At 29.9% G+C, this 11,410-nt stretch overlaps 1 protein-coding gene and 1 pseudogene across 1 annotated transcript; one reads left to right on the plus strand and one right to left on the minus strand.

The window, feature by feature from the left end:
* The first annotated feature begins 1,498 nt into the window (after positions 1 to 1,498).
* Positions 1,499 to 2,657, plus strand: LOC108765647 (uncharacterized; annotated as a pseudogene).
* Positions 2,658 to 3,473: 816 nt separating this feature from the next.
* LOC108765648 (uncharacterized) lies at positions 3,474 to 4,241 on the minus strand. Its single transcript, XM_018514454.1, has 2 exons — positions 3,830 to 4,241; positions 3,474 to 3,541 (listed from the first exon to the last, which is right to left on the minus strand). Exons 1-2 carry the CDS (start codon positions 4,239 to 4,241, stop codon positions 3,474 to 3,476), a joined length of 480 nt encoding a protein of 159 aa, XP_018369956.1.
* Positions 4,242 to 11,410: the final 7,169 nt, after the last annotated feature.

Genomic DNA, 11,410 nt, shown 5'->3' on the forward strand with positions numbered 1-11,410 from the left:
CCACAGCTACCGCAAAGCCACATAACCCGCACTCACACGGAAAAAACACCGGAAAAAAAAAATAAAAATAAAAAAAAATAAAAAAAATCTGACAATAATACTGTTTCGTACTCGTTGTCTCGTACTCGTCTTATTCCCCCTCCGTCATCCGCGACGGATCACGAAAACGGCCGAAGGACCAAAACGTAGGTCTGCTGCGCATTGGCGCGCCGCGCATCTCAACACAAGAAATCATCATGGCTGCCGATCCGTCGTCACGAATACACGTGTCCTTGCATTATCGCGTCGAGCGTCGAACAACGTGAAAAAGGGTGCACCACTGTCACGCGAATATTACTACGACCGCCCGTACGAGGTGAATAGTTATTAAAGCAGAGAAACCACGCATTATTTCTCGACCACGTCCCCGCGACGCAATGTTACCGCGAGAACAACGTGGAAACCAGCCCGTTAAGCAAGCAGGCCATCTCGGCTCGCACTACGAGCAAACAAATACCGCTCTATCGACCATACTTATATAGGCTGCGGTCCGATTCACGCCCATAGCGCTCACGGTTCTCACGACATTAATGATCGGTCCGATTTGTTAGGGTCCGCGCACAAAGATGATCGCAACTGAGTCGTAATCGTAAGTCGTTGTCGTAGGTCAACGCACAAGGATTTTACGTATGTCGTTTACGTATATCCTATTCATATTGCATCAGTCGAGAGCTTGTGGTATAATAATACCACAGCGGTACTTTGTCGAGAGTTCTCTTGTGAACGGTAAGTGATATGATTATACATCATGCACATAGTTCTTTTAAATATTTTAACACTTGGGACATGTATACCAATTGTGAATGTATAACAAAATAATGTGTAATCTCGAAATGGTTAAAACCATAACCTTATTTATATATTAAATCTGTTATACATGAATTGAATCTTTATTCCTAATTTTTTTATTTTTTTTAATATCTTTTATTTATTTCTGTTGCTAATATTTCCTCTAATGCGTTCAGGGCCTTTATACTCTTTTACAATGTATGCTTTTGGGAGCTTTCCAGTAAGGAACAAATATCAACAAAGGAATACTCTATCTTTGTCTTTTACTGAATATCAAAACAAAAACAGAATAACTCCCATGTCAATTTGTGTACTGCTGAAAAGATTCCTTTATATTAGCAATTTTATTTATTTATAATGTAAATTTTGTCGATTTGCTATAGTAAATTTTATAATTTTATTACTCTCTCTTAGTAAATTTATTTGAATATATGTGATAAAACGTTACCTGTTTATTTATCTGACTCTTACTTGCCCTCTTACATTACACAATTGTATTTTATTTATAATTTTGCTGTGTGATGATACAGTTCTTTAAATCCACCTAATGTTTTCACGATTAATGTTCTTCTGATAATTAGTATAACGTTTTTCTTATTACATAAACAATTATTTGATAAAAAGAATTTACTTTTTCAGGCTTTAAATAATACTGGAAGTTAATCAGAAAATGGAAGATCATCATTATACCTGTTCATATGATACTTATACAGATAATTCAGCAATTACAGATATTGAAAAGACAGATTTAGAATCTGCAGATGTAGAATGTGTATCTGTACTTGAAAATATTGCAATTGAAGAAAAAGAGGGCGATGATTTTCTGATTGGGTTATATAGGGAACGAAAATTTTTATATGATAAAAGTCATCGGGATTTCAAAAATAAGCAAATAAAAGAAAATGCTTGGCTTGAAATTTCTACTGTCATGTGCAACAGAAAAACTTAGGTTATCATATTTTCACTATGTGAATATAATATAATTATATTAATATGACAGATATTTTTGAATTTTTTGTTTCTATGAGTAATTAAATTGATATTTATTAGAATTTTTTTATTTTTGTAGGTAAACATTACACACCTGAATATTGTCAAACAAGATGCACTTCTTTAAGGGATCAATATAGCCGTGAAAAAAGAAGTATTAAAGATGAATACAAAAGTGGAAGTGATTGCTCAAAACGCAAAACATTTCCATTTTTTACTCAATTATCTTTTCTTGACAATTTTATTAAAAGAAGAAGATAAATAGAATTATATAATAAAACTATAAGTTAGAATAAAGCTAAAAAAACTGGTTACAAAGAACAAATAATTCTTTGAAAATTGAGAATTTTAAAGAAATATTTTGTTATTTATAGAACTTTTTCCAACATTGAAAGAAAAAAGAATACACTTCAATCCTTAAAAGATACAGAAGCAATACATGAAAAGGATAATAATAACGGGTCTGCTGAGAAATTGGCATCTGAACGGCAAGATACTATTAAAGTATCTCAGAAAAGAAACATTAGTGCATGTCTAGATGCAGTTCAAGATACGGCAAATGTTCAACAAGATCATAATAAAAAAGGAAACATTCCAAGGTTTAAAAGAAGCAAAATAGATGAATCAAGAAATATGGATGATGCATTCACAAACATCAGTAACGCAGTTATCAATTTTCTGGAAAACACAAAGAAAATACTACAACTAATGTAAAAACAGTTGATCAGTCATTTGTCGATTATATTCGCGTGCGTTTAGAAAATATTCCAGAACCCGAAAAATCTGCAAGAAAAAAGTTGTTATTTGATGCTCTTACTGCATCATTACCCAAAACGTAATAAGAAATATATTGTATTTTTTCACTTCTTTCACATAAATATTTAGTTTTATGATTCAAATACTCTATATGTTTAGAAAAATAAGTTGTTTCTATTATAAAAAATATAATGAAATTTGTTTTGATGCAGAATTTTATTTTGTTGTTGTACAAACTGCAGAATTTTATTTTATTGTTGTTTACAATTACAACTCTAATTTGCAGAGTCCTTTTGTTCATTGCATCAATTTTTAATATTACTACACGTTTATTTTGAAATATACATTTTCAATATACTTAATATTGTATTTCTTCTTATTATAATAATTACATATTTTTTAAATTTAAAATTAAATATCTGTAAAACTACTGCAATATTCAGTTAATAACACTATTTTAATGTACTAAAGTATTATTAGAAAAAATATATTAACTATTTATTCTATATCTTTTGTTATTATTATTTTTTATTTATACAGATGTCCTTTCTTCACCCATCACAAATGTGAAATATTGGTGAAACGGTTATTTTATCATTTGGCTGCTATACTTCAATAATTGCATTTAAAAATAATATTAAGTAAGTGAAAATATTTTAATAAATCCGAATTATTACAAATAATAAATGGATGTTTATTTACATGCAAGACTTAATTTTTTTACTAAACATTTTAGGGTTATAAGTTCAAAAAACTAGATTGTATATTTATATGCAAAAATATGGTTCTTTAATTACTCTATCATGTAATACAAAAAATAATAAACATACATTATGGTATCGCAAGTTAACGCTTTGTGCTTTGTACTGTAATAAATATAACATTTTTATTATACAAACTCATTGTATTATGTTATCTTCTCCATATAAACCTCTTTTTACAAAATCATATTGCCATTTTACTTCACCTGCAGGAGTAATAAAATAATTACATAATAAGTCTCTTTGTGCCAAACCTGCACGGGTATTTAAACTTTGTAAATTTTCACTTGGTAACCATTGTGTATTTCTACACATACATTTATCATTATGTAAGAATTCTTGGCTATAAGTTTTTTCTCCACTTTTTTCTTCTTCAGTCATAATAAAATTATGCAAACAAACACAAGCTGTTACTATTATATCTGCTGTTTTAGGTAACACACATAAAGCTTTATGAAATATTTGAAACTTATTAGCATATATTCCATAAGTACTTTCTATTGATCGTCTAACGCTTGAAAGTCTGTAGTTGAAGATTTTTTTTTTATTTGATAACTGTTTGCCAGAATATGGTTTCATTATTTTGATTGAAAGTGGAAAAGCATCATCTGCTACGAAAAATCCATATATCATAATATCAGAGCCAGGTAATGCAGCTATATCCTTTGGGAAATTAAGATCATTATTTTTCAAACTCACACCTATTTCAGAGTTTGCAAAAATACCTCCATCACTATTGCCTCCGTAGGCTCCTATGCCCACTAGAGTGAACTTATATCTATAATCAGCTACTGCCATTAATACTATACTGTGTTGTTTTTTATAATTATAGTAAGAACTTCCAGAATTAGGTGGACATTTCAGCATGATGTGCTTGCCATCGATTACTCCAAAACAATTAGGCATGTGCCATCTGTTCCAATAATTAAAAGCAATATGGATCCATTCTTCTTTTGTTGGTGGAGAGAGATATAATGACTGCGCAAAATTTTTATTTAATTTACTGTAATAGAGCATACTTCTTTATTGACCATTCTGACTGTAGATTCTCCTACTCGAAAATCTAGAGCAATAGATGATGTTTGGTCTCCAGTTCCAAAAAATCTATAATAGTAAAAAAAGTAATATTTTTCATTAAGAAGTTATATAAGAAAATATATACAAGTTACTTTCTCTCCCAAAAACAAAAGAACATTATACCCAATCTCAATTTTCACTTTGGTCAGATCAGATTAAACTTTTGTGATATAAAATCGAAACTAATTATGTCTCATACAACAAATTTATGTTCAAATTTTATGTGCAATTTTCACTACTGTGAGTTCTCCAGCAAGAGATAATATAATCAACACAAAAGTCATTCTGTCTTTGTTTGATATTCAGTGAGAGACAAAGACATAATAAACATGCATCGATTTGTCTCTTGCTGGAACGTTCTCTATATAATGTAATAAACAATATATAAATTATACCTTAAAGCGATAAGCAATCTGTGTTCTGGAGATAATGCTCTACAACTTTGCTTCATCAGATAAGGTTGCAATAGTTGAAGTAATCTTTCAAAACTCTGGTGTGACATTCTTGTATAGCGAAAAAACATGGTCTCATCGTTTTTTAATTCTTGAAAAAGATTTGTATAATGACCTAATTGCTGTCTTAATTTGTTGATTGGTCTTGTATGTCATTTTCTATTTATCCATCTCTTATGCACATTTAATTTTTTTTTTTCAAATAATAACAACACGAGAGAAGCCAGTACAAAATAAGAATAACTTTTTTTGATGGCATGATTTTGATTTCATATATCTGTAATACATATTTGTATATACATCTGTATATACAATCTGTATATACATATTTGAATTATATAAAAAATATATATATTTATTCATTGAAAAATAATTACATAAATAATATAATATATTTGGAAAAAAACATGATCTTTGATATACTTTTAAATGCAATAATTTATTATGATAATATAAAAATTTTAAGTCATGTTAGTTTTATTTAGTAATTATTATATAGGACTATTTTGTTTATTCTGTATTATTTACATATTCACAATTCATGTCAATTGAAAGTATTATAATTTTTAATATGAAAAAATTTTTAATTTGAAATAATTATATAATATAATCATATCACTCACCGTTTATGATGTAGAGTTCTCAGTCTAAAATAGTGTGAACTAAAATACACACGTTTTATGCAAAATCCTTCTTATGCAATAAGTATGTAAAAAAAAGTCATTTCTTGTATGATACCTTTAATATTAAAAATTAGGCATATTATAGAAATGTTAAACGAATTTGAGGAATCGTATATCATTATGCAACACAAAATTATAAATAAAAAAAATTATTACTAATATAAAATCATATATTATAAAAAAAGCAAAAATTGTTACATACATATAAAGACTGAGCGCGAAAGAGATGTTAATACAATTAATGTATGAAGGATTTAATATATAAGATTATGGTTTTAACCATTTCGAGATTACACATTATTTTGTTATACATGTCCCAAGTGTTAAAATATTTAAAAGAACTATGTGCATGATGTATAATCATATCACTTACCGTTCACAAGAGAACTCTCGACAAAGTACCGCTGTGGTATTATTATACCACAAGCTCTCGACTGATGCAATAGGATATACGTAAATGACATACGTAAAATCATTGTGCGTTGACCTACGACGACTTACGACTACGACTCAGTTGCGACCATCTTTGTGCGCGGACCCTTAGCATGTTAACGATGATTTTATTTCGGACCGTCTGTGGATACAATCACGAGACCCATAACCTGTATATTATACTTGTGAATAATGGCTATTCAACGTAAAGCTGCATTATTACAATTGATGGAAATTGTACTCGAGGATTCAGAAAATGACGAACAATCGATTCTTATAAATCAATCATCTTCAAGTGATGATGAAAACGAAGAGGAAGCTTTGAATTTATATGTAGCTTTGACTTTAAGCAAAAAGAGAAAGAAAATAGACAAAAGACCGCGTGTTGAAGGCTTTGTAGAAAGAATTATTCCAGGATATACGGCAAAAGAATTTAAAACACATTTTCGGTATGTTGTATTTATTTATATTGCTGTTATTATTCTAATAATAATATAACTCTTCTGTTGATTTTTGGAATTGGAATAGATTACTGCCTACAACCTTCGACTTTATTTTGAGGTTGATAGGTTCAAATTTAAATTCTACTTACAAATCAGTCGCAGGTAGGAAGCCTATACCAGCACAAAATCAATTGCTAATGGCTCTATGGATGATAGCTACACCCGACTCGTACAGGTTTATTATAATATATATACAGATATATATACATCTAGTATTTTTTGTAATTGTAAATGAAAACATTGAGAGAAACAAATTATAACTTTCAGATCAGTGTGTACTAAATTTGATTTGGGAAAAGCAACAGCAATTCGGGCTACCTACAATTACCAGCAATAAGAGCTAATTACCAGCAATTAGAGCTACCTACATCTATTTGTGCATAGAAAAAAAAACATGCATTATAATATACCTCAAAATATTGCCATGACTTTCGATCATTTCCAGACACACTATTGTGGTCTATGATTTTTTTAAACATCTTTTTCATACTATTCATTTTTGACTGACATTGTATGCCTGACGCTGTAAATTCTGGATTAACTTCATGTCGCTTGCAATGCTTTCTCAGATTTTAGAATGACGTTTTGTACCTGAAGAGAACTCATTCATTCGTTCCTCATATTTTTCCAAGAGCAAATATACGTTCTTTGAAGACCATAGAAATAAAGTTTTGTCATTTTCTATAAGAAATCCAAAAAATAATTTAATCAGAAGACAATAATAAAATTATTTAACACCATTAAGGGCATATTCTATAACTTTTAACGACTGCAACGATATCGTTACATTATCATTGCGCAGATTTTGTATATTGCAAAATAGCTGCGCAATAATAATTTAATGATATCGTTAGAGTCGTTAAGAGTTACAGAATGGATCCATTAATTTATACGCACCAGTTGATTCTTTGACATTTTGTGTCGATTTTACTGATTGTACATGTTTAGATGAGACATGCAAGGGATCTGTTTCTAAGACAGATGAACATGAAGCAGAAGATGTATCTTCATCAAGCATATAAGTATCAATTTCGTTATCCATGGTTTCATAAATCTGTAAAACTGATTTCTTTCGCCTTGCATTGTGTTGGTTTATTAATCTTAATACAAATGCATTATCTGTAAATTTATTATTCGAGAAAAGCAAAAATATTAAAATTACAATGAATTAACCTATAAATGTTAGTCTTATATCTTATATTTTCTTACCTTTAGTTGCTCTTTCAGCTTCTGCTGCCGTTAATTGAAGAATTATAGTCTCTTTAGTATCCTCAAGATAAATTTGGAATGGTATGCGAGTATCTGTCATTTTGGAAAGAACTGATACAAACGACGTTCGATGTTGTATAAATTTTTGTTGTCAAAAATGGATAATCGACGATTCTAACCTTGATTCAATCATTTTTATAATAATTATTAAAACAATTAATATTATTAATTATTATTATATTATTATCAATTACATTTAATTATTTTTATAAGCGATTATATGTATATATACTACGTACGTCGATGCATCTATTTCACATTAACAATTCATATTAGTCCTCTATTCCCGCGCAAATAAAGAGAACGCTCACGCCGACCCATCTCCGGATCATGGTCACCATGAGCATGTAAATTCAAAAATCCATGACGTCACTTTGCTCACGTAAAACGTTCAGGAATGAAACGGACCGATCGTGAGCATGTTGATGGCGCTGTAATCATGAATCGGACCGCGGCCATATTGTACCAACTTTGTGACACAATGGATAATTCGAGAAGAAGGATAGATACCTTCCTGAAAATGATGCTTTGTGAAACCAATTTAATATGATTCCGTTATTTTTTATTTCAATTGTAATGTCTACGAAGTTAATGCATTGTTTCTCCGCTAACTCCACAGTAAATCGTAGTCTCGAATGAATTTTATTAAATGTATCTAAGATATTGTTAAGGCTGTCTTTTGGAGCTGCCAACAGAATATCATCTACATATCGGTAATAGATTGGTAATACTACATCGATACTAGCAAGTGCCTTGTTTTTCAAGTCTTGCATGACAATATCTGCAATGATCAGTGACAATGGCGATCCCATAGGCACTCAAAAAATCTGTTTATATATCTTTCCTTCAAAAGTGAAAAAGGAAGATGACAATACAAATTTAGTAGCCAATATAAATTCTTCAATGGTTAAATTGGTTTCTTTACCCCGGATCTACAATAGGTGTTTTAAGCCTTAAGCCGTAAGAAATTGACCAATTACAGTCGAATCCGAGAAGAATAAGCGACTGTGATTCGTCCATTTCTTATGGTTTAAGGCTTAAAACCCTATTGTAGATCCGGACTTACCTATATCTACCCATCTATTCTTTATACCTAATAATGCCAGATCCAACGGAATATTAGTGAATAGTAAAGTCAATGATTTTCCATACCATATTTGGAAGAGATATCGAATAAATTCAAGAATGCAATTAATGGGGTTTGCCATAGGGTTTTTTAGTTTGAACAAATTGAATCAGTTTATTAAAGTTTATAAAGATTCTTTAAACAATTAATTAAAAAGGAATGTAGTCTACAAGATCAACTGTCGTGATTGCGGTGTTTCCTATGTGGGACAAACAGGGAGAAAATTAAAAACCAGACTTTCTGAACACAAAAAGCATATCCATAGTACATAAAACATCCACTCATTCAGTGATCACAGAACAGAGATTGCAAAACGATCATGACTTTGATTGGCAAAACATAAAGGTTTTGGATGTAAAAAATTATTACAATAAAAGGTTAATATCAGAGATGATGCATATTAATCGACAGACCAATGGGCTGAATCTACAACATGATACCATTGGTTTAAATCATGCGTACATTGAAATTCTCAATAAATTTTAAGGCTTGTTCGTAATATAATATATGTCATAAACTTGTTTGTCTTCAAATTGACCGCTATGTTACACTTGTTTAGCAATCATTATTTAACCGACTGTCGAAATGACAAGACACATATTGTCGCAGTTATTTTTGACGATAATTTATAATATATTAACGAGTTACAAAATGTTGCATAAGAGAGATTCATTGTTCAGTGTAGAAGCGTCGACTGTGTGAGAGGTGAGGTGATTATTAATTTTCAAATTATACATACGATAATTTAATCTTTCATATAATTTTAGCTTGAGTTCTCATTGCCACTCAGCTTTCTAACTTTGTGACTTACCTCACAACAGTAAACGGTTCAATTTTTGAGAGGAAAAACGTTGGAGATATCATTTTGTCATGCAATGCTCCAATCGTTGCGCTAGGGGGAAAGATTGTTGATGAAGACTCAAACCATGAGTGGAAACGTTCAAAGTTAAGATTTATATTTTTAGTATTAAGAAAAATTGCACTAATTGATAACCAGCGTCGACTCCTATTGCCTGTAATACATATTTTATGGTTTTATTAATTGTTTTAATTAAAGGAGTCTATAAAAACTTATTAGTTTTTTGTTAATGTGTAATTTATCATTTCTATTGCAACATTGATATTTTCTTTGGAAACTCAACCGGATAATAAGATAACAATTTTAGTTTCTAATAACCTTTATTTGTAATGTGGTCTTTATTATTGTAGTTTTTAATATAAAAATATTTATACATATTAATTAAAAATATATTCGTATGCATTTCCCTATTATAATTTGTAATTAAGTGATAATCGAAAATAACAATATTTAATTTTGTAATAAATACTTTACTTGTGTACATAAATTTTACGTATTTAAATATTATTAAATTGTACTGCGCACATTTCTATGAGCACTAATTTCACATAATGTATAGTAATGAATACTCTTTCCTAGATTAAAATTGATCTGACCATATCTAAATTGCTTGATATTCCTTTGTTCAACGTGAAATTATGAAGTACTTTATATAGTTTACGAATGAGAAATTATTTTCAGTATGTTGACTTTTTTTTATGTACAAAAACGAATAAGATACCAAAAATTAAACGTTATCATTGCAATAATTTATTTATCATCTCTCAATAAAAATTCAGTTAAATCTTTATTGATAATTGGAGCTTGAATAAAAAATATGATATTTGCATGTAACGAATTATTTAAATCAATTTTAAACGTTAAATTTATTCTAAAAGTTATTCGTATTATATTTAATAAATATTGATTTGATAAAAAGGTTATAAGAATTAATCGATACGAGAAATACATATAAGATGTAAATTAGCTGATGATGCATGAACAGTATTAACTGCTTAAGTATTTAACATATTTTATTTTTAATGAAAGGACAATTAAATTGCATTATATATTTGGCATGAAATATATGTTTATTAATTTATATACACTATGATGCATTTGAGCAAATAAAGTCTTATTTATGTCATTAATCATCAATATGTGTGGTACAAGATTCATATTTGACATTGTGCATACATTGATACATGTATACATGATTTTTTAGAAATAAAAACATTTGACAATTATACTCACAGCGATAAAATATTTCACACAAATCAAAAGTTTTCAATATTCTCGAACGCATTTGTATTAATTAAATTGCTTTTGTATAATAGTAGGATAGATAGGCGGGTTCTAACTAAGGTCCTCTGAGGGGGACGCGGGGCGCGGGAGTACTTGTCGGTGCGGGGAAGGAGAGGGAAGGGGCGGGAAGGTCGCGGCGCTATCGGTGTTTATGTAAACACCGGTGGTAGCAATGACATGTGCAACCATGCCGTGTATCATTGCGGCCCTGCCGCCGCTGTACCGCCGCCACCGCATGGCACACACACTGCTGGGACGACCACGACGAAGCTTTCTGTAAGATAAAAAAAATAATATATATAAAAAATATATAAATATATATATACAGGGTCTGCCAAAAGTACCGGGACGGTCTAATAACTTTTGAAAGAATTAAATTTTCAAAAATCG

This window comes from Trachymyrmex cornetzi, unplaced genomic scaffold, assembly GCF_001594075.2.
Source record: "Trachymyrmex cornetzi isolate Tcor2-1 unplaced genomic scaffold, Tcor1.1 scaffold509, whole genome shotgun sequence".
NCBI lineage: Eukaryota > Metazoa > Arthropoda > Insecta > Hymenoptera > Formicidae > Trachymyrmex > Trachymyrmex cornetzi.

What these genes read in the sequence shown, in the direction of transcription:
- LOC108765648 (XM_018514454.1), bottom strand. Translation starts at nt 4,241, where the DNA reads ATGCCTAATTGTTTTGGAGTAATCGATGGCAAGCACATCATGCTGAAA. An exon ending in CGTTAGACGATCAATAGAAA is followed by an intron (nt 3,542 to 3,829) that starts GTACTTATGGAA and finishes TTACTCCTGCAG; the next exon opens with GTGAAGTAAAATGGCAATAT.